This window comes from Mastomys coucha, unplaced genomic scaffold, assembly GCF_008632895.1.
Source record: "Mastomys coucha isolate ucsf_1 unplaced genomic scaffold, UCSF_Mcou_1 pScaffold5, whole genome shotgun sequence".
In the NCBI taxonomy this organism is placed as follows: Eukaryota; Metazoa; Chordata; class Mammalia; order Rodentia; family Muridae; genus Mastomys; species Mastomys coucha.
In genome coordinates this window covers 70,232,476-70,255,932 of record NW_022196911.1, presented here as the reverse complement: position 1 = coordinate 70,255,932, position 23,457 = coordinate 70,232,476, and the positions used below count along the sequence as shown (strand labels likewise).

Here is a 23,457-nt window from a genome sequence, read left to right as displayed (position 1 = left end):
CAGAAACCTCTCATTCCAAGATCCCATTCATTATTTGTCCAGGTTGGGAGGGATGTGTGGAGAGACTTTGGCAGAGGGCCAGGTCACCTCAGCAAGCACCTTATGGTCCAAAATGCATATTGTGTGTCTGGGAGTAAGTAGGGTTGGGGAGTTGATGGGTCTCGGGCATCTGGTTCACTCCCCACTGATTTCCAAGCTACTGTCTCCCTCACATCTGTACCTCCCTACCCCACATCTGCTGCAACAGAGGCAGGTAAGCCTCTCATCCAGTACTCTCAGCCAGAGAATGGACTCCATGTTTTCCAAACATTTTATTAAGAATAAGGCATATGACAGTCACCCCTAAAGCACAGGGCTCTATTTCTGTAGGTGAGTGAATACACTCTGAAAAGCATTGGATTAAAAAGCGCAGCCAACAGAGAATTTGGAGCAGGATCTGACTGCCCTGCATGACTCCCATTCAAGGCTGGCACATCAGTGTGAAAGGGTGCTTAGGAGACCCTGGCCCCCAAATGAGAAGATGCTTCACACCCTCTGGCCTCCTGCCCTTCCACCTCCATCCAGGATGACTCTATCCTGCTGTTTGAATAGGGATGAGATGCCCTTCTTGGCCCAGAACTGGTTCCCCAAAGAACAGGTTGCCTTGGCAAGGATATAGTGATGAAGGGTGCAGAGAACCTTGGCCTGCATTGCTCACTCGTTCCTGGATGGCTTCTAGAATGTAGGACTCCACTGCTGCTCTTCCTCCTGGGTCTGTCTACACTTGCACTGTGGGACTCCCCACTAAGGATTCTGAGTGTCCACATGAACCATCTCAGTCTCTTGATGGGCATGTGTACAACAAAGAAGAGACATTTAATGGCCTTTTCCCTTCTTGGCCACTGGGTTATCCCTGGGCTGTGGCTGGTGCTTTTCCTTCCACCAGGTGGATTCCTTTGACCAATGTCTAGGAAGGGAAGAGGTGGAAGCTAAGGGCAGGGCCTATCCCAGAGTGGGAGCCTGAGGGAGTCCTTACCTGGTGACCAATGTAGGGAATCCTTTCATTATTTCCACAAGAGGGAAAGGGTATTCTGATAACACCACAACCCTAGGTCTGCCTAGGCCTTTCTGTCACTCTCACTGATGGAAGAGTTGCATTATTCAACTCCCACCCCAAGATCGCCACTGGTACCCAGATGCCCTTAGTCCCTTTCATCTGGAAGCTCTTCAAACAGCTCACAAATAGATATCATTACCTCTGCTGTCAGCAGAGGGACGGGATTTGGGAGGTACTGACAGGGTCATCTGAGGAAAGGCAGGCAGGTGACCGTCTGATCCCGGGGAAGGGGGTTTGATAGAGCCAGCTAAACACCCTGGGTGCCCAGGAGAGAAAAGGGAGAGGGCTATTGCTATAGTTTAAAGGGAAGCTAGTTGGGGGGTAGCTATGGCTTTTAGTGGATGGATGGATGGATGAGAAAGAGCTCTCTCTCTAGAAAAGTCAACCTAACATAGTCACCCTGTTCACCCCAAAAGTATGGTTGCAAGAGATGTAGGTCTATGCAGGTGGCCCAAGAAGGAAGCTTTCCTTTCCCACTGTCCTTCAGGCACCTCCAAGGGGAGTAGAGGGAGTCCCTCACACAGGCAGGTTCCAGATGGACAGGGCAGGGAGTGACAGATGGGACAGGTATTGCCGCTGGACTGAAGAAGTAGAGGTTGGGGCCCTGGTAGGGTCCCTGGGGTTCTGCTTCTGCCATCCAGCTCCCCAAAGCTAGGTAGCTCAGCCCAGGCCTAGCTATTGCTCTGTGGCCTCCGCTGCCCTTCGGGGGAGGGGTCTGTGTGTAGGATCAGGCTAGCTAGAGTGTGCTCACTGGCTTTTGCTTCCTGCCAAGTCCCTGCTTCCCCTTACAAAGTGGAGGACATGAGCCAGGAGGAGTTTTGTTTTTCTTTCTGGTGGCCATGACGGAGGAAGTCTGTCAACGACAGAGGTGAGAGTGCTCACCTCAAGACCTCGGGTGACACCCACAATGTGGTGCCGCCTTAGCCAGGGCCAGGACCTGCTAGGGGCCCAGGGTCTGCGTGTAAGGAGGGCATCTTCTCTCAGGAAAGACCTCACAGGCACTTAGGACTCAAAGCAGGTCAAACCAAGAGTGGTAGAGTGGGGTTCTGGGGCTCTGATATGGGGCCGATCATGAGCTGGACACAAGCTTCCTGCCTTTGGTAGTAAGGGGGATTAGGAAGGGGAGGGGGTCACCATTCTGTTCTCTGTTTACTACTCCTAACAGCACAGGAGCACCCCATTATCAGCAGGTTCTACAGGCTTAGAGGCTTTTCCAGGGATGGGCACCACCAAGGACGAACCAGTCTTTTCATTACTCCCCAGAAAAGCCAAGTTTCTACGGATAGCCGCCACTTCCAAGAAGCCAGGCTCTCCTTCCTGCCTTTGGGTGCAGTGCAGCCAGCTGTTTGGAAAGCTGGGCAAGATTAGCACCTATAACAGGACTGGGAAGTCTCTAAAGTGGCCTCAGGAACAGAAGGGTGAGAGGCCCTTCTGCCCTTGCCAAGCCAAAGCTGAGCACCAGCTTGCCTATCTCCAATCCTCCTACACCCCTGCACGACAAACCTGGGAAGAACCAATCAGGTCCTCTTCCAAGACCGGCTTCAAGGGTCTAGCCTTATTGTTTTCTGTAAGTAAACGGCCACCAGGAACACAGCGGCTCTGAGAGGGCGTGACTTTCTAAAATAGATTCTAAAGTGTTCCCGTGCTCACCTTCAAGGACTTATCAGTGGGGTGGGGAGTAGCTACTTCCGAGTACACGAGCCAGCTCCTAAGTTTGCCTCTCCTGAGCAAAAGGTTGGGCAGGGCTGGAGGAGTAGGGGACGGGAAGGGAGAGAGAGAGAAAGCAGGGAAGGGGAGCTTGAGGGCCTAGCGGTGCCAAGTGCCACCGTGTTCCTTCCTGTAGGTAGACCCAGCCTCCTTCTGCCCTACAAGGATTGTCAGCTTTCCAGGGACAGACAAGACTCCACTCCCCCTATCCCCCAGGAGCTGGGGAGGGGTCGGGTACACAGATTAGGGTCATTACTGCCAGTCCACCACAAAAAAAGGTGCATTGCTTTGGCGTTCCCTCTGCAAAGGAGCTCCCTCCCCGGAGAAGACAATTCATCTCGGGGAAACACACAAGCGGGGGCGGCTCTAGTGAGTGGCGGAGCTGGGGCGGATCTGCCGGCTGGACTCCGCCCCATCCCTGATCCCGCCTGGCCGGGCCTGCTTTCCGTGTTGCCGCCGCCAGCCCTGCGCCTACTCAGGATCCCCTGGGGCACTGGGTGTGGCGGCTGGGCTCTCGCTGGGCCTCGGGTGCGGATCGCCTTGGTGCCGAGGCTCCTGATGTGGCACGGGGTGCGGGGCGTCTTGGTCCGGCATCTCCTGGCGTAGCAGAGGGCGAGAGCCACGGGCGCTGGGCCGCGGCGGCCTCCGTGGGTGGAGGAAGAGCGCGGGGTCCGGCATGGGATCGGCGTCTTCCCAGGTCGCCCAGTCCCGGCTCGGACCCTTGGAGACCGCCTCGGGAGGGCGGCGGGCCCGTTGTGCACGCCGGCGGACCCGGGGCTCGGCGGCCGCGGCGCCGGAGCGGGGGGCCTGCAGTCTCTGGCGCGCGGCGTGCAGCTGGCAGGAGAGGTAGGCGGCCGCCTCGGTGTGCTTCTGCAGCTCGGTGCCCAGCACCGTGGCTCGGTGGCTACGGCGGCGCAGCTCCTCCAGAAAGCGGCGCTCCTCTGAGCGCAGGCTGCAGCGCAGCGCGGACACCAGCGCCTCCCGCTGCGCCACCTCCCGCCGCAGCTCCGCGTTGGCCGCCGCCCTTGCCTCCAGCTGCGACTCTAGCGCGCGGCACTTGTCCTCCAGCTCTCGGGACGCCTCCTCTGTGGAGAAAGGGAAAATAAGGCGATGGTGCCCCCACAGGCGTGAAACATTCCCCAGCTGGCCCAGCGGCCATCCCTGCGTTTCCGCCTCAAAAATTCAGCCACAGGGACTTTACCTTCCTTCTACCCTCTGCGTTTAATTCTTCGGTTGAAACGCAAAACCCTTCCCGACTGATCGTTCATTTGTAAGCAATCTGTTGGACCTTGATTTTCTGTGCCCTGTGTTGAACCCATGTTTTCATGAAACATACAGCGCAGCGTAGTAAATAATCACAAACAAATGTCAGGTTGCCAGTGTGACACGTCAGAAAGGCAAATTAATATTCTGATTCTAAGGGGAATGTGATGTCATCGGGGAAGGCTTCAGAGCAGGGGGCGCTTGAGAACTAGGATGAACAGACCCTATTCTGGAGAAGGGTACTCCTGGAGGGGGAGTGGCTTGTGCAAAAGCCCTGTGATCAGAGGACATGGCAACAGCAGGGGTTTGGTAGCTGTTAGGTGTGTGCTCAGGAGGTGGTGGGTGGCGCGAGTCCCTTCCTCCACAGAGCACATATGCCATTTTGTGAGTTCTTTTTGCTGACCGGTCTAACCCAGAACCTTTGGAATTGGTAGTTGAAATGGCACTGCTGACCTATCCCTAGGTGGTCATGCAGTGTCAGAGCTGAGGATCCCTCCCCTTCGGGACCTTACTCCCCATCTATATCCTGGGATTTCAGAGGCAAAGGGGAATATGTTCCTTATACAGCAGTGGCTTGAGCTCTGGTGACTCCAAAAACCTTTCCAGAGGAAAGCTAGTAGTTGTGCAAGTGTCTTTAGTCATGTACCTACTCGTCTAGGGTCAGAGATTAGTGAGTGCCCCCTCCCTTCATGGCACTAAGAATTGTCCACGAGTGCTGTATGAAGAAGTAGGCAGAGTCCGTTCAAGTCTAAGAGTTCCCATGTACCCTAGCTTATCTTCCGCTGCACAAAGTAATCGACAGGACTTAAGCAGTTTGGCTTAGAATTTTCCAGCCTTCCTTTCTCTTGATACACGTGTAAGAGCTTTAACACATCTGTATGGCAGGAATTTTCCCCCTTCCTCTTTCCCTCCCTTTCTTCTCTCCCTCCTGAAACAATGATCTCACAATATAGCACTGGCTGGTCTGGAACTTGCTATATAAACCAGGCTAGCCTGGAGCTCACCTAGATCCTCCTCTCTCTCCAGCTGAAGTGCTGGGACTAAAGGCATGCACCATCATGTCCAGATTTCTGTCAATTCTTAGGAATTCTTCTGGTACCAGCATGGTGGTTTCTGATTGTAATATCAGCACTTGGGAGGTTGAGGCTTGGAGAATGCCCATGAACTTGAAGCTAACCTGCTCTATACAGTAAGTTCTAGGCCATTTGGGACTACAGAGTGAGGCAGTATCTCAACACAAAACAGATGGCCTCAGGGTGTCATTGTGCAGCTGAGGCTGGCCTTGAATTTGATATAGCACAATGAAGAAACTGACTGAAGCCCCAGGCATCCCTTTGCCCCTCTTAAGCAATTCCACCAGAATCCTCTGAACACTGCTAGAAACAAGGAGGTAGCCAGACAAGCCAGCTCTGGGCCTCGGATTTGATGTTCCCCTTCCCTACAATAAGTCTTGGCCTAATCTTGGCACTCAGTACTGGGACTTCTGCTACAGCACCTCCTCAGTTTGTGTTCGTTTTGAGACAGGGTCTCCTAGGTAGCCCTGGATGTATTGGAACTTGTTATATACACCAGGCTGGCCTAGAACTTATAGAGATCTGTCTGCCTCTGCCTCCTGAGTGCTGGGATTAAAGATGTGTACCACAATGCCCTGCCCAAGTGAGACTTAAAATCTTTTAAAATTTCATTATGTCACTCATGTGTTTGTACGTGTGTGCAGTATGTGCATATGTTTATGTCTGTATATGTGTCGGTGGAAGCCAGAGGTCAGTGTTGGGCACCTTCCTTTTTCACTCTTGGAGGCAGAGGCAGAAGGTTGAGGAGTTCAAGGCCATCCTTGACAACGTGGTCCAGCAAGAGGGCTCGGCTTGCTGTCAAGCCTGCTGAGCTGAGTTTGATCCCTGGGACCCAGCTGGTAGAAGTAGAGAACTGACTAACTCCCAGAAGCCCTCAGGCTTCCACGTGTCCCATCCCATAATAATATATAAAACATTTTAAGAGTGCTTGGGGAAACTCAACTTTCTGGGCCTCATGCACCTCCCACCACAGCCCAGAACTATTTTTCTTACCTTGCTGGTGAGACTGGACCTCTCTCATCTCCAGGTCGTGGGTCAGCTCTAGGGAAGAGGGAATAGAGGTGTTTGTGTGTGCACAAGCGAGTGTGCATGTCAGGAAACCACAACCCCATGAAAGGGAGGACAGATCCATAGGCACCATCTACACCACCACCTATAGCTAACCTTACATCCCAGCAAGGGAAAGAGCCATGCTAAAGGTATAGCCTAAGTTTGGCTTTTCTAGGCCCAGAAATCTTCCTGGCAAAGGTCTTGTGCCTAGGATTGGGAACAGAGACTGCCTCTGTGGGCAGAAGAGCTGTCTTGTTTAGGGAATGAGGGAATATTTACCTTTTTTGTTTTTCTGTTTTTGTTTGTTTTTTCGAGACACGATTTCTTTGTATAGCCCTGGCTGTCCTGGAACTCACTCTGTAGACCAGGCTGACCTCCAACTCAGAAATCCGCCTGCTTCTGCCTCCCAAGTGTTGGGATTAAGGGCATGTGCCATCACTGCCTGGCTAATATTTGCCTTTTTTAAGGGGTGATATGCCACCAGGTTGGATGGTTGTGAAGGTCTCTGGTAAATACCAGGTCTTGACTCATGCAAGCTCAGTTGAATGATGAATGCCCCAGCGCCAAGAAATGCTTGGGAGGTAACTAAAATAAGCAGAAGCTATTTACTGAACACATGTGACACTAATTTCATGGCCAGTATTGTACCCGTATTACTGTCTAAAGATCTCTGTGGTTTCCCAAACCCCATTTGACCACCATGCAAGCGCTTAATGAGGATAGCGCCATCTAGTGGTGGACAATGTACCAGGCTTTGGTTTGGTGTTGCAAAGGGAGGGACTCCTCAGGGAAACCAAAGCTGAGGAATGTCATCACCAAGGACTCTTGCATGAGAACAAGTTCTTCCTTGGCATCCAAGAAGTTATTTTTCTTAGACTTATTCTTTGGTGTCCCCAAATGCCTTACCACTCAGGGCAACTGTGTGATCACTATTTTCAGCCCCAACTCCCAGAGCTCAGAACAATGAGGGATCAGGGGTTTACAACTCAGATAGACAGATGCTTAGCACTCCTGCTCTGGGTTCCAATTTGGACATGACTGGGGATCCTATGCAGGGAAAAGGACAGCAGGGAGCTGGGAGTCAGATGGCCTACTAGGAACACGTGCATGTACCTTCAGGGATAAAGTTTTGAGCCCGGAGAAAGTGGCACATCTCTGAGAATAGTACCCAGCAGTACCTACAATCCTGTGCCCTTGGCCTGTTCTTCTCTCCTCAAAATGCTCTTAGGGACCAGAGTTTGCTAGAACTGTATTCTCTGGGGAGGCCACTTGTTGCTGGGACACGAGAGAGTACCTTAGCTATGGCCGGAGCCTGAACCCTCTCCCTGGGGCCACTGGGAGCCTTTTGATGTCTCCACCCTAGGACTCTCAGGGACCAACTTACCTTTCCTTCAAGGCCCATGAAATGGCCTAAGGGACCTTGGCTTTGCCACTAACTTCTCTAGGGTAGATTTCTTTCAACCATTAACCACAGAACACCAAGTGGGACCCACTCTCCCATCTTTTTTTTTTTTTGAGATGTGTTATGGTTTGAATATGCTTCACCCAAGGGAGTGGCACTATTTGGAGGTGTGTCATTGTGGGTGTGGGCTTTAGCACCCTCATCCTAGCTGCCTGGAAGCTAGTATTCTGCTAGCAGCCTTCAGATGAAGATGTAGAACTCTCAGGGGCTGAGAGATGGCTCAGTGGTTAAGAGCACTGATTGCTCTTCCAGAGGTCCTGAGTTCAATTCCCAGCAACCACATGGTGGCTCACAACCATCTGTAGTGGGGTCTGATGCCCTCTTCTGGTGTGTCTGAGGAGAGTAATGGTGTATTCATATACATAAAATAAATAAATAAATCTTTAAAAATGTTTAAAAAAGATTTTTTTTTTTGTTTTGTTTTTTCGAGACAGGGTTTCTCTGTGTAGCCCTGGCTGTCCTGGAACTCACTCTGTAGACCAGGCTGGCCTCGAACTCAGAAATCCGCCTGCTTCTGCCTCCCAACTCCCAAGTGCTGGGATTAAAGGCGTGTGCCACCACCGCCCGGCTAAAAAAGAAATTTTTTTTAAAAAAAAAGAACTCTCAGCTCCACCTGTACCATGCCCGCCTGGATGCTGTCATGTTCCCGGCTTGATGGTAATGGACTGAACTTCTGAACCTGTGAGCCAGCCCCAATTAAATGTTGTCCCTTATAAGACTTGTCTTGGTCATGGTGTCTTTTCACAGCAGTAAAACCCTAACTAAGACAAGGTGGGATCTCACTACACAGCCCTGGCTGTTCTGGAACTCACTGTATAGACCAGTCCAACCTTAAACTCACAGAGATCATCCTGCCTCTGCCTTCTGAATGCTGAGATGAAGGGTGTGAGCCACCACACTGGCTTCTCCCACCTTTCCCTACCCATCTTCTGATGTGAGTCCTTGTAGATTCTATAAGTATTCTATGAAAGCAGTACATGGTAGGACCCAGGTCAGTAAGGACACTTCTCTGAACCTTAGTTTTCTCTTTTGGAAAATGGGAGCATAACAGCATCTCTCTTACATGGGGCTGGTGCCAGGATGCAATGAGAAGAAAAACAGAGAGAGGATTTAGCTAGGGCTAGACCAGCAATCAAAGCACTTGTCATTGTCCAGGCTGTTCCACCAGCCCAGAACTTACTTCTACCTTCAAATCCCATGTTCTTCATCTTTTTTTTGTTTTGTTTGTTTGAGACAGGGTTTCTCTGGGTAGCCCTGGCTGTCCTGGGACGTGGTTTCTAAACCAGGTTTACATACAGATCGCCTGCCTCTGCCTCTCAAGTGCTGGGATTAAAGGCTTGCACCACCACCACCTGGCTCCATGTTCTTTATCTTTGTCTTCCAGGCAGCCTGGCTTCCTGGGTCTTCCTCCAGTTTCTGTCCCTAAGTTCCCTGCTTTCCCTGCCCCTCCCTACTAGAAGGAGGGCCTGATTCAGTCATCTCGGCCCCCAGAGTGGCAGTTCCAGACAAGACCAGAGTTATTTTTATCTCCTTAATCAATAACCAGGAGGCTTGGGCCCAGACTCACTTGACAGTCAGGGGGACTGTAGGGCCCTCTGATTCTGCCTGTTATGTTGTCATGGGAACTACTGTGTCCAGAATGGAAGGACCCAGGTTCTTAAAATCAGGGAAAATTGTGAAGAGAGGATCTACAGTAAGATTTTTTTAGTCTGTTTTCCTTTGATACTGTCACTGTGATGAAAAAGTGGCCTCCAGGGCCATCCTGTCACTGGGGAGACAGATGGCCAGGAGCCTTGCTTGGAATACAGCAACTGGATCTGAATGTACAAAGAGGCTGAGGCCCGACTGCTCATGTTCTGTGTGAACATGAGAAGCCATGGGTGTCACTCAGGCCTTCTAGGCTTCTGGGCAAACAACAGGAAGAGCACAATCAGAAAATGGCACAGTGCTGGTTTTAATCCTGGCTGATACACTAACATATATTGTATGATTTTCTTTTCTGGATCTTGGTTTATCATTTTCACAATAAAAAATTGGGTCTGGGGGTACAATCTTTTAATTTTAGCACTCAGGAGGCAGTGGCAGGGAGAACTTTGTGAGTTTGAACCCAGCCTGGTCTACAGAGTGAGTTCCAGGACAGCCAGAACTACACAGAGAAACCCTGTCTCAAACAAACAAACAAATGGAAACAGAAAGATTAGATGTTAAAAGCCATCCTAGGCTATTTAAGGAGTTTGAGGCCAGCCTGGGTTATATGAGACCTCATATCAACAAACACCCAGCCGGGCAGTGGTTGTGCACACCTTTAATCCCAGCACTCAGGAGGCAGAGACAGGCAGATTTCTGAGTTTGAGGCCAGCCTGGTCTACAGAGTGAGTTCCAGGACAGCCAGGCCTACACAGAGAAACTCTGTTTCAAAAAACCAAACCAAACCAAACCAAACCAACCACCACCACCACCACCACCACCACCACCACCACCAAACAAACAAAAAAACCAAACACCCATAAGGCCTGTGCGTAGACATATGAGCACTTGGGTCACAGTTGTGCCTCTGAAAGGCCTGGGTAGTAGAGGCTATAGGTCCAATATAAGAGGCCAAGCCTGGAATTTCCAGTCATTCTTTGCTTGCCTCTTCTCTGCTCACAAATGTAATCAACCAGAGGGCCCTTTTCCTCCAGGTTGTTTCCCACTAACTCTTCACCTCTTCCCTATCAGCTCTGCCACATATATCCAGACTCCCTCTGGCACAATTCATCTCTGCTGCTGCTGAAGAAGTATCTAGCTGCTTCAAACCATTCACGGATTCTCTCCTGACCAAGGGAACAAGCCAAACTCACATTGCACTTGTCAGGGTCTCCAGAATCTAGCTCTAGCTGGACTTCTCATTGTCTCTTCTAAGCATAGCTTTATAATACCTCCTGGCTTTGTGATGCTGGCCCATATCTGGAATAGTTTCTTTACATCTTTCCCCCATCACCTGTCAGGATGTCTACATACTACTCAGCCTCCAAGGAGATGACAGGCTCCCTCCTAGCAGGGAGGTGCTCAGTCTCCATCATCCTGCTCAAACTGGATCACCATCCTGGACTCTCAACGCCGCCCTCTTATTTTCTGATGTATGCTCAGTTTATTACTTTATTTGATTTTTGATTTTTCGAGAAAGGGTTTTTCTGTGTAATAGTCCTGATTGTCCTGGAACTACCTTTGTAGACCAAGCTGGTCTAGAACTCACAGAGATCTGCCTGCCCTAGCCTCCTGAGTGCTGGTATTAAAGGTATGCCCCATCAAGTCCAGCTAGATATATGTTTATTTTATGTTTGTGATGCTGGGCATGGAATTTAGGGCCTTGTGTATATGCTAGGCAAGTGCTCCAACACTGAGCTGTACTGTGCCCTATCTCGCTAACATCCACTGGTACATGTGTTAACCAACCTGGGATTCCTGAAGGATGACAAGTGCTTAATGAACTCAAAAAGGACAGGAATCCCCTAGGATTGGTTCCTGGAAGTCTGACTCACTACCTCAGCCTTAAAATTTCTAGGCTGGCCTAGAAATTAGTACGGCGCTGAGACCTAATTCTACTTCTCTGGTACTAGGATTACAGTCAATCACTATCACATTCAGCTCATCCCTAGAATTCACTCCACCCTGAGTCTTAATTCTCATCTAGAAAGAGACAGGACAGAACTAGTGTTAGGCTCACAGGAGTTCAAGGCAAACATCCCAACAGCAAAACCAGTGATGGTGATGGTGCCCCCTCCTTACTCCAGTTACCTGGGGGCCAGTGTTTGCCTCACCTGAGCAGCGTTTCTGCAGCCTTAGGATCTCCAGGTGCAGGTCTCGAAGCAGGGCCATCTGCTCCTTTTTCAGGAAGCTGATGTGGCGTTGCACGCTCTGGATCTGATGCTCCAGGGACACGGTATCCATGGCAACCCAGGCCTGGGCCCCACCTGGGTGGAAGACAATGTGAGAACACATCTTCAGTGGCTATTTGTCTTGCCCCACCTTCAGATCTTGTGGTGTCCTTCACACTAGGTTCTCTGGTCTCTAGGGAGAGGATTCTGCCACTCTCTGCTTTCTCTACCAACTTTCTCTCGGACACCGTGGGTGAGCATGCTCCTCAGGGAGGTTGTTTACTCCCATTTAAGAGACTAAGAAGCAGAGGTACACGAAGGTGGTACATTTTCTTGCCTCTTCTGCTTCTCAGACAGACAAATGGAGCAGAAGTTGGCAATGGCTTTGAGTCTAGCCTTCACTATCAAGATATGTCACACAGGGCCAGCCCTCTCCCTCTCTGAGGTCTCAGCCTTCCATAGGTAAAATAAGCGAACTGACCCTGAAATCTGTCCCAGTTATGACGCCCACATGCATCTCAGCCTTGAGGGTCCTTCAGTTCACAGGGAGAGAGGGTCCTGATAGGCAGTCCAGGCCAGCCTTGAACTCTCCACAGCCCCATCATCTCTGTCTGTGGAGTGCTTCCGTTACAGATATGCGTTGCTGTGTCTCACTAAAGAGGGGAGGGAGAATTGCTTACTGACCTGCCTCTGTGGTCTGAAAGCAGGAGGTGGAGTCAGTCTATAGAGAGCACTAGAGGCTAAGATCAGAAGACCCACAGTTTGGGTCTTCTGGAGACAGAGAAACACGCACGCAAATCCTACTCATGACCAGGCTTGAAGGCTCTGCCTCCTGCTCTCCCTGTTTTAATTTTCGAGTGACTGTTCCATGGTGGCTAGCATCCTGGAAAGGCAAAGGTGTAGGTAAGAGCTCTGGGGCCCAGGACCATGAGCCCATTTCTTGTCTGCCGGCCACCCCCTAAGCTGTTTGTTTTTTGGGTAATCGAGCTTATATTATGAAACACAGGGTAACTCAAGTGATCCTCTTGCCTCAGCTTTCTGAGCAGCTGAGACTACAAGCGTGTGGCCCTCCCCAAAGTTTTATGGTTTTTTTTGTTTGTTTGGTTTTTCGCTGAGCTGGAGATTTCACAGGGCACCATGCACCTGCTAGACAAGCACTGTATTATGAAATTACATCACAAATCTCTCCTCCTAAAGGAAGAGATAAGGTCTTACTGTGTAGTTCGGGCTGTCTCAGAACTCAGCAACCAGGCCTCGTACTCAGATATCCTCCTGTCTCGGCCTTCCAAGTGCTGGATTAAAGCATAAATCACTATGCTGGGCTTTCCTTAAACTTCTGAAGGACCTGTACTCCACCCCCTCTGGGGATTTCCACGGATGGTGAGAGAGGAAGCCAGTAAGATAAGCATCTCGTCTGTGTGCAGTTTTCATTTGTAAGGTCACTCCAAGCAGGCCCTCCTGAGAACCTCAATTCCATACATTTTAGTCTGGGCCCTCTTCCCTGGTACCCCTGGTCCCACTAACCCAACACACAAGTCTTTTTATTTCAGCACAGGGTGGCCCTTTGGCCTGTGGAGAGCACTCGATCCAGTGTATGTTCAAGAAATGACGTGTGATCCTGCTTTTGCCAATCACTTTCCCAGCCAACCCTGTAGATCATTCCAAACTTACTGACACTGAAGTGATCAGTTCCCTCAGCTCAGCAAACACCTAGCTCTCCGGCCAAGTTTTCCTTTGTTTGCTTGTTTTTGAGATGGGGAACCAGGGATTTGGTTTTGATCTTTTGAGATGGGGTCTTGTTATGTTACTTTTTTTTTTTTTTTTTTTTTTTTTTTTTTTTTTTTTTTTTTTTTTGGCGTTTTCGAGACAGGGTTTCTCTGTATAGCTCTGGCTCTCCTGGAACTCACTCTGTAGACCAGGCTGGCCTCGAACTCAGAAATCTGCCTGCCTCTGCTTCCCAAGTGCTGGGATTAAAAGCGTGCACCACCACCACCTGGCCAGTTTCTTCAATTCAAAGAGAATGCCCATGTTTACACTGGAAACAGGCCTGAATTTGAATCCTGGCTCTTTTAGTTACTTTCTGTGTTGGCTCTGAGCATGAAAGCTAACCTCCGGGAGATCATATTTTCCTATGTCAAATGGAGGTTGAAAGGACTAGAGAGATGGCTCAGTGGTTTAAAGCATCTGCTGTTCTTCCAGGGCACCTGGATTCCTTCATTTCCCAGCACCCACATGGCAGCTCAAGAGTACACAGACATACATGCAGGCAAAACACATATACACACACACACACACACACACAAAATAAAATAAAAAATGTCTTAGTGAGTAAATATACTAGCAGTCCTAGAATGAGAAATAAAGGAGACAAGAAATGTGAAGTACTAGTTAGGTATGGTGGTACATGATCACTGTAATCCTAGACTCAGGGATGCAGGGGTAGGAGGGCCAGAAGTTCAAGGTCATCGTGGGCTACACAATGAGCTCATGGCTAGTCTGGACTACACTAGATAATACCTCACAAACAAACAAACAGACAAACCAAAAGGATAAAGTGCTTAGTATAAAAATAACTCAGTATTATATTCTTTTGTTTTTCTTTCTCTGTCCATCTCTGTGTGAGTAGGCTAAGTCTTAACTTGGTTGACTATTTTTATCCATCCATCCATTCATTCACTGTTGCTGAGCGTTCCTCTGGGGAGAGGACATAGCTAAAGACATAAAAAAACAAAAAAAAAAAACAAAAAAAACAGGCCGGGCCTGGTGGCGCACTTGGGAGGCAGAGGCAGGCGGATTTCTGAGTTCGAGGCCAGCCTGCTCTACAGAGTGAGTTCCAGGACAGTCAGGACTACACAGAGAAACCCTGTCTCGAAAAACCAAAAAAAAAAAAAAAAAAAAATCCCCGCAGCTGGGCAGTTGGTACGTACCTTTAATCCCAGCACTCAGAGGCAGAGGCAGTCGAATTGAATCTTAGTGAGTTCGAGGCCAGCCTGGTCTACAAAGTGAGTTCCAGGACAGCCAAGGCTACATAGAGAAACCCTGTCTTGAAAAAACAAACAAACAAACAAAAAAGGCAAAACAGTAAGAATTAAGGTGGAAGAGTTTTACAGATGTAATTACAGTTCCTACTCAACTGACTTTGAACTCATTAAAATTATGGATATGAACTATCAGATGAGCCATTCAAACGAACTCAGAATGGAAAAATCCAGTTAAAACCCACCAGACTCCTGTTCCTTAGAAACAATGAGTTAATAACTTTGTGTACTCTTTAAGAAGTATTTTTTGGGGCTGGTGAGATGGCCCCGCGGGTAAGAGCACTGACTGCTCTTCCGAAGGTCCTGAGTTTGGATCCCAGCAACCACATGGTGGCTCACAACCACCCGTAATGAGATCTGACACCCTCTTCTGGTGCATCTGAAGATAGGTACAGTGAATTATTCCGGAGCGAGTGGGGCCAGAGGGGTCTTGAGTTCAATTCCCAGCAGCCACATACATGATAGCACACGGGCACCTGTACAGCTACAGTGTACTCATACATATAAAATAAACAAAATAAATCTTTAAAAAAAAGAAGTATTTTTTGCATTCATTCATTCATTTTGTGTGTTTGTACATGTGCACACATTACTGTGTGTGAGGGGAGGCCAGGGACAACTATGGAAGCTGGTTCTCTCCTACCTCTCTGCATTCTGGAATGGAAATCATGCTGGAAATCATGCTGTCAGGCTTGGCGGTCATTGCCCTAACCTGTTGGGCCATCTTGCCAGTCTATCCTTTTTCATTTTTTTTTTTTTTTCGAGACAGGGTTTCTCTGTGTAGCCCTGACTGTCCTAGAACTCACTCTGTAGACCAGGCTGGCCTCGAACTCAGAAATCCTCCTACCTCTGCCTCCCAAGTGCTGGGATTAAAGGTGTGCGCCACCACTGCCCAGCCCTTTTCATTTATTTTAATTAACTTGTGATGATAATTATTGTTATTAGTGGTTTCAGGGTCTTGCTATGTAGCCCTGACAGGCCTGGTGCTCTCTATGTAGCTCAGACTGGGCACAGGCTCATGGGAATATTTCTGTCCCAGCTTCCTGAGTGTTGGGATTGCAGGCACAGGGCCCTAAAACCCACTAAATTCCACCCCAGCTCAAACGAACAAAAATTACTGAGACCATGTTGTGTTGCTCTTATGTATATGTGCTTCGAGCTGATCACTTAGGATTGGATAATTTATCATGGGGTTGGTCCCAAGAGGAGATTGATTCTCCTTCTCTTGGCAGCCATTGATTGCCTGCAGCTCTTCATCTCGGGGTAGGTCCTTGAAGTTAAAAAAAAAAAAAAAAAAAAAAAAAAAAAAAAAAAAAAAAAAGAAGAAAATCATTCTGACTGCTAGTGGTAGCACATGCCTATAACCACATTTAGGAGAGTCTGAGGTAGGAAGTTCTTGAGTTGATTTCGAGCCCAAGCCACACAATAAAACTATCCTGAGGCCGGGCAGTAGTGGTGCATGCTTTTAATCCCAGCACTTGGGAGGCAGAGGCAGGTGGACTTCTGAGTTCGAGGCCAGCCTGGTCTACAGAGTGAGTTCCAGGACAGCCAGGGCTACATAGAGAAACCCTGTTTCGAAAAACAAAAGAAAGGAAAAACAACAACAAAAAACTATCCTGAATCTATCACGTGGCATTAACTCCCTAGTTCAAGTCACCAGCTTCCCTCTGGTACCAATGCAGTGCCCTAAAACCTGGCTTCTTGCTTCTGCCCTGCCCCACCCTTTTTCATTCAGGAGCCAAAGCTCCTTCAGCAGACTTAAGGTTGTCATATCTTCCTGTCCTCAACTCAAAAATTCCCCAGTGCTTCCCATTGCACACCAACCCCGAAGTTATTTAGCTATGTGCATCTTCATGTACCTTTGCGCATGCAGGAGTGTGGATTCCTGTGGAGCCCAGAAGAGGCTGTTGGTTGCTCTAAGGTTAACGCTGTGGCAGTTGTGAGCTGTTAGATACAGGTGCTGGGAACTAAAACCTGGTATACACCTTTTATGACTGAGCCATCTCTTTGGCATGTTTTTTTGTGTGTATGTGTTGTTTTGTTTTGTCTCCAAGACAGGGTTTCTCTGCGTAGCCCTGGCTGTCCTGGAACTTGCTCTGTCGACCCAGACTGGCTTCGAACTCAGAGATCCACTTGCCTCTACCTCTGAGTGCTGGGATTAAAGATGTGTCCCACCACCACCCAACTCTTTCCTTTAACAGTTACATTCATTTACTGATTATACATGCTAAAACACGTGTGTGGAGGTCAGAGGACAAGTTGCAGAAGGCTGATTCTCTTTCCACTATGAGGATCCCAGGAATTGATCTCAGGCTCTCGGGGGTTGAAGCAGTGCCTGTATCTGCTGAGCCCCTCTCGAAGGCCTGTCCTCCTTTTCTGTTTTTGAGCCAGAGTCCTGCTTTGTAGCCAAAAAGGACCTCAAACTTGTGCGGCCCTTCTTCACCTGCTGTGGGGAAAAACCCAAATCCTAATCAAACCCTGCACTCTCTGCCTCTGGTCAATTGCTCTTGTGTCTTGGTCTCCCACTGCTGGTTTCTTTGATGGCCTAAGGGGTTCTTTGCCTGGGGTTCTTCTCAGGCAGAGATACTTTTTGCCATGGCCATACCTCATGGCCCATTCCCTCCCTCCTCCAATGACTCAAAATAAAGAGACTTCTGTTATTTCCCACTTCTGTCCTTTGCACTACTCTTTCATGAACTCCCCGGCACATGAGCGTATGGAACGTTTGTTTATTGCCTGTTTCCCTTGCCAGACTGTTAGCAACAGAAGATGAAGGACTCCTGTTTTGTTTTCCCCAGTTTCCCAGTGCCTAGCACGGTATGTAGCAAATGGAAATCACTCGGTAAATATCTGCAGAATGCACAAGCGTGTGGATTTGGGGGAGTTCATAGACTGATGACAGTGTAGACTAAGACAGACACAATTAAGTTTGACATCCCCAAGGGCCCTCAGGGAAGAAACAGATGTCAGGTAGACTACTTCATACTCTGGGTCTTAACGCAGGAGAACTAGATGAGTTGTATGCCTCTGAAACTGTATGTCTGTACTGGGAGGAATGGGCTTGTGTGCACCTCAAGGAGTGCATATGCATACATGGGTAAGAGCCCATGATTCTAGGGCCTCAAACATGCTCTATCATAGAACAGCAACCCATGTTTCTTGTCTTCTCACATCTGTGTGGATGCTGTGTGCAGACCTGCAGAATGAAGGTGTGTGGGCCTACCCTAGGCGGAAGAGAGAAAATGTCTGTTCCCACTCACTACCGCACGACGATTGTGAAGGGTGAAAGGCCTTCTCACTTAGCCCAGGAGCCTGGAAGCTGGCCAAAGGAGGCCGAGCCAGCCAGCTGTTCTTTCCTGGATGGGCTTGACCGTTCACTTCCAACTAGGCAGGCTGCTATTTCTTCTTAGGGCAGAAATTTGGGTCACAAGCAATCTTGGCAAGTCTTCATTCTTAGGCATTACTGTGTGGATCGTTTGGGGAGGGGAGGAGGTGGAATGGGGAGAGGGAACTAGAAACAGCTGGAACTCTGTAGCTGAGAAGCTGCAAGTCCGTCAGAAGGGAGGCAGGAAAACGGCGGCGGGTTTTCATGACATAGTGCAGTCCTAGAACTGCTGGGCACCAGAAGCTTGTGTCCTAGAGGTAGCCTAAGCAGGCAGTGGCAGCTGAAGGGCTGGTGCTGCAGCTCTCAGTCTTCTCCCTGATCCCAGCGGAGCCTCACAGCCTCTGTCTCTGTCTACTGTCCAAGCAAGGTCTGCATTGCTTCCACATTTCCACTCCTGGAGTTCCTAGTTCTTTCTTATGTTAATTTTATAGTTTGACAAAACAACAGCAGCAGCAACAACGATGATGACGATGATGACGACAACATCAACAACAACAACAACAATGGGTAGTGGTGGCTCACACCTTTAATCTCAGCACTTGGGAGGCAGAGGCAGGTGGATTTCTGAGTTTGAGGTCTACAGAATTCCAGGACAGCCAGGGCTACACAGAGAAACCCTGTCTCGAAAAAAACAAAACAGCAACTACAAGAAGTCATCAAGGGGCTGGAGAGATGGCTCAGTGTGTAAAGGTGCTTGCTACCCACCTCGATGCCATGATGTAAGACCCGGAATCAGCATGGTGGAAGGAGAGAACCCACTTCCACAAGCTGACCTCTGACCTTCCCAGGCATGCCACTTCGTGTCATGTATGCACCCCCACTCATCCCCTGCACACAGAGTAAATACAACAAAATGTAATTTTAAAAAAAGTCACTGAGGCACACAACTTTAATTCCAGCACTCAGGAAGCAGAGGCAGGTGGATCTGAGTTCAAGGTCAGCCAGGTCTACAGATCGAGTTCCAGGACAGCCAGGGCAACAGAAAAAACATGTCTCGGGCTGGTGAGATGGCTCAGCAGGTAAGAGCACTGTCTGCTTCCGAAGGTCCTGAGTTCGGATCCCAGCAACCACATGGTGGCTCACAACCACCCACAATGAGATCGGACGCCCTCTTCTGGTGCGTCTGATGACAGCTGCAGAAAATTACTCCAGAGCCAGTGGGGCCGAAGCGAGCCTGAGCAGAGGTCCTGAGATCAACAGCAGCCACACACATGATTGAACACAGTCATCTGTACAGCTACAGTGTACTCATACACATAAAAATGAAATAAAATAATTCAAAAAAAAAAAAAGAAAAAACATGTCTCAAAAAAAAAACCCAAACCAAACCAAACCAAACCAAAAATGAAAACAAACAAACAAACAAACAAACAAACAAAAAAAAAACCCTCAAAAAACCCAAAAAACCAAAAACCAAAAAGTCACCAAGAATAAAATGGATCTGTGACACAAGGTGCAAAATTTATAGTTAATTCCAAACACTGTTGACACATATCTCTTGGGTCTGAAAGGTACAGATCTCTCTTCCCTTGGGAAAGCTGGCAGAAAAGGCCTCAACCGTCAGCAAAGCAGTCAGCACAGGAACCTTCTGATTCTGGTACAATTCTGACTTAAATTTTTAAAAAATTACGTGTATGTATGTGTGTATGTATGTATGTAGTTATGTGTCAAGCTCACCCATGCCACAGCATACAAGAGGAGATCAGAGGACAACTGAGGGAGTCCATTCAAGCTGTTTACTGCGTGAGTCCTAGAGATGGAGTTCAGATCATCAGGCTGGGCAGTAAGTATCCTTACCTGCTGAACCATCTTACTGGCCCCAACAATTCTGTTTCTGAGGCCTTGCCTCCTGGTCCTGGCGAGTGACTCAGCTCCTGCTGCTAATCTCTGGGTCTCTCCAGTTCCCTTCTCATCTGTGAGAGCTGTCCACAGCTGTGAGGAGCATAGGGACTTAGTTGTCTCTCCTCCTCAGTTCTTATACTTATTTGGGTTCAATTTACCATAGGAAGTGCAGAATCTTACCACTCTTGACTTGAGTCATCTCAGCCAATGGTTTTCAACTTTTGCTCTACATTCAGCATCGGAGAGGGGTTCAGATGCCAGAGAGTAGGGATGGTGGTTCTGTTCTCTCTCTGTTTTTCTTTCCATGAGACAGGGTTTCCCTATGTAGACCAGGCTGTCCTCTAACTCACAGAGATCTGCTTATCTCTGTTTCCTGAGTGCTTCATTAAAAATATGTTTGTATATGACACCGCACCCAGTGGGTTGGCTGGCTTCTCGTTTAGCGATCTTTTATTTTGAAAAAAAAAAAAAAGTATTGCATGTAGTCTTTCTCTCTCTCTCTCTCTCTTTTTTGTTTTTGTTTTGTTTTGTTTTGTTTTTTTTTTCGAGACAGGGTTTCTCTGTGTCGCCTTGGCTGTCCTGGAACTCACTCTGTAGACCAGGCTGGCCTCGAACTCAGAAATCCACCTGCCTCTGCCTCCCAAGTGCTGGGATTAAAGGTGTGCACCATCACTGCCCGGCTTGTTGCACGTATTCTCATAGGTGTACTCTGTGTGTGTGTGTGTGGGGGGCGGGAGGAGCATGTCCCCTCATAGCATTGTGAACATGTAGAGGTGAAAGGACAATTTTGGGGTTTAGTTCTCTCATGCCATTTTGGGATCTGGGATTAAACTCAGGCTGTCTTCTGAATTTATATGCTGAGCTAGCTCTCCAGCCCCCTTTAGTGGTCTTTATTATGATAAACTTTTAAGTAAGAAAAGATACCCCCTAAATAAAAGTCTGAAACTATTTTTATTAACTAATTACGTATAGCTGCTGCTGTTGTTGTTAAAATGGTCCCACTTTGTAGTCCAGGATGGACAAGAACCTGCTATGTAACCCAGGCTGACCTCCAACTCACAATAATCTTCCTGCCTCAGCATTCTTAACGCTGAGACTGCAGGCCTACGCCAACCATGCCCTAGTGAATTCGCAATTTCCCTGAGATGCTTCCACTTCTCCTTATCCCCCTTCACCTTGCAGCCTGTTCCATGTTCCCCAGTTATTTTCTGGTCCCTGGGAGCCCTCTGGGATCCCATGGAGTTTCCATGTGCCCCATCTTATGCATTAACTGATGTCTTGTCCCAGTTTCTTTCTTTCTTTTTTTCTTTCTTTCTTTCTTCCTTCCTTTCTTCTTCTTTTTTTTTTTTAAGATTTATTTATTTCAAGTATATGAGTACACATTATAGCTGTGCAGAGTTGTGAGCCTTCATCTGGTTGTTGGGAATTGACTTTTAGGACCTCTGCTCACTCTGGCCAACCCCTCTTGCTCGGTTTACCATGCTCGCTCTTGTCAGCCCTGCTTGCTCTGGCCCAAAGATTTATTTATTATTATAAATAAGTACACTGTAGCTGTCTTCAGGCGCACCAGAAGAGGGTGTCAGATCTCATTATGGGTGGTTGTGAGCCACTATATGGTTGCTGGGATTTGAACTCAGGACTCTTGGAAGAGCAGTCTGTGCTCTTATCCACTGAGCCATCTCACCAGCCCTTGTCCCAGTTTCAATTTCACTCTTACTGCTTCTTTTCCTCTTTGGGGCTGAAAACATCTGTCTGGTCAACGAATATCTCTGTACCATTCTTTTTTTTTTCTTTTTTTCTTTTTCTTTTTTTGTTTTTCAAGACAGGATTTCTCTGTGTAGCCCTGGCTGTCCTGGAACTCACTCTGTAGACCAGGATGGCCTTGAACTCAGAAATCTGCCTGCCTCTGCCTCCCAAGTGCTGGGAATAAAGGCATTAGCCACCACTGCCCGTCTTGCACCATTCTTTAAGAATGCATAGCTCCTTGGCTCCTTATTTCTAGGTAAATGCTAATCCTAAAGCCAAAGCAGATCTACGAGCTGGAAGAGGCAGAATTATGGATGAGTAAATAAACAAATCTCTATGTTCTTTATTTCTCTTAGTCATTATTTCTCTTCACCATCTGACTCAGAAACCCGTGGCAAGAGGAGAGCAGATCTCAGAAGCCTTTCTAGGTCCAGGCCTGAAGAATCAGACACGAATGCTAGCCCACACTAACTCTCAGTACTGTTCTCAGCTCTGTGAACACGAACTCATCTTAACCCTACACCGACGGTCCTACTAGTACACCCACTCCAGAGATGAAGAGGCAGGACCTCAGAGAGGGTAAAGCCCTTTGCCTGACATGCACAACTGTGCTGATGCCTAGAAGATACTTTGAGGCACTCACTCTGTAACATAAACCTTCTCATAAGGCAACCACACTTTACATCTTCGGGATAAACATTTTTCTCTTCCTTTCTTTCTTCCTTTCTTTTTTTCTTTCTTTCATTCTCTCTTTCTTTCTTTCTTTTTTGGCGGGGGTGGGAGGTGGGTTTCTACCTCTTTCTCTCCAAACTCTTCCTGTTCGGCCATGCCCTAGCTTTCTACACTCCACCCAGTTTCTGTCTCCTGAAATCTGACCTCTCCTCCTTGCATTTTAGAGCCCTCTTGCAGGCAGTTTGGACTCTGGGAATCCCTTGCAAGAAACAAACCACACAGCCAATAGTGAAGTCGAGAGAATGAATTGAGTCTTACTGGGAACCACCAGGGCAAGTAAGAACACGTATTAAAAAATAATTACTCTGCCACCCCCTTTAAGTCCTTGGCTCTCCTGAGGACGAGTCTGGAACCGAGATCTGGCCTTTGACAAGTGTCTGGGACTCTATCTGCAAGGTGGGGGCTGGTGGCAGAGACATTCTCTAAGGACCTGTGATTCTCCGCACTACAGAGTCCCTCCTCCCAGACACCCCTCAACTCTGGCTGCCCGCTCCACTGAAGATCCCACAACCCTAACCTCAGTATTGTTGAGGATTCAGGTACGTGGGAGTGGGGTGTCGGGAAAAGCTGGACCTCCCTTTCAATTCTGATGCTCTGTAGTTTGTGCCTCGAATTTGACACCCAAAGCCAGGGGGGCTGCGAGATGGGGGGCAGGGTTGAGGGGAATGGATACCACAGAGCATAGGGAAGAGAGGGACCAGCCAGGACACGAAGAGCAGGCAGAACGGTGCGAGTGGTGGTCTGGACTGCTTTGGACTCCCCGCCAACCCCGGGAAGGGCCCGGGTCTGGCGGCGGAGGACAACTTCTGCCAGCAGCCCGCGTCCTGCCCGCCTCCCGCGCGCTGCGGTGCCCGACCCCGCGCAGCCCTCCAGGCGGAGCCGGAGCTCCGGCGCTCTCTTCATCACCCTGGCCACCCGGCCAGCGCCCACCCTCGACACCCACCGCCGGCCTGCTTACCTGCGGACCCGAGAGAGCCGCCAGGCCGGGCCCGGGCCTCGCTGGGTCTCGGGAAGAGCTCTTCTCCCGCGCTAGCTGCTCTCATGGATCCGCAGAGCGCTGCCCGGCTGCAGCGCCATCAACTGCTGCGAGGCTGTGGGGCGCGGACTCCGGGGCTCGGGGGTCTCCGGGGCAGAGGTGGGGGGCCCAGGGCAGGCTTCGGGCGTAAACACCCAGCAACGTGACCGGAACTGGCGAACGAGCTGGAG

The 23,457-nt window shown here is 49.0% G+C and overlaps 1 protein-coding gene across 3 annotated transcripts; it reads right to left on the bottom strand.

Annotated features, from left to right (window-relative positions):
- Positions 1-298: 298 nt before the first annotated feature.
- On the bottom strand, positions 299-23,448 carry Ccdc92b (coiled-coil domain containing 92B). 3 transcript variants are annotated; one of them, XM_031353678.1, is made up of 4 exons: positions 23,210-23,448; positions 11,452-11,604; positions 6,133-6,180; positions 299-3,888 (listed from the first exon to the last, which is right to left on the bottom strand). In XM_031353678.1, the coding sequence occupies exons 1-4, from the start codon at positions 23,292-23,294 to the stop codon at positions 3,275-3,277; spliced, it is 900 nt and encodes a 299-aa protein (XP_031209538.1). In that variant the 5' UTR covers positions 23,295-23,448; the 3' UTR covers positions 299-3,274. The 3 variants fall into 3 exon arrangements, 2 of the variants coding, with proteins under 2 accessions (XP_031209538.1, XP_031209539.1); XM_031353679.1 differs by lacking the exon at positions 23,210-23,448 and adding an exon at positions 11,990-12,047; XR_004113548.1 differs by lacking the exons at positions 6,133-6,180; positions 11,452-11,604; positions 23,210-23,448 and adding an exon at positions 4,005-4,259 and having other exon boundaries at positions 3,772-3,888.
- Between the last annotated feature and the right edge of the window lie 9 nt (positions 23,449-23,457).

Excerpts from the sequence above, each read along its gene's own strand:
- Ccdc92b (XM_031353678.1), bottom strand. The coding sequence starts at position 23,294 with ATGAGAGCAGCTAGCGCGGGAGAAGAGCTCTTCCCGAGACCCAGCGAG. Across the intron at positions 11,605-23,209 it reads CGGCTCTCTCGGGTCCGCAG|GTGGGGCCCAGGCCTGGGTT; the intron begins GTAAGCAGGCCG and ends TCTTCCACCCAG. Across the intron at positions 6,181-11,451 it reads GCTGCAGAAACGCTGCTCAG|AGCTGACCCACGACCTGGAG; the intron begins GTGAGGCAAACA and ends CCTCTTCCCTAG.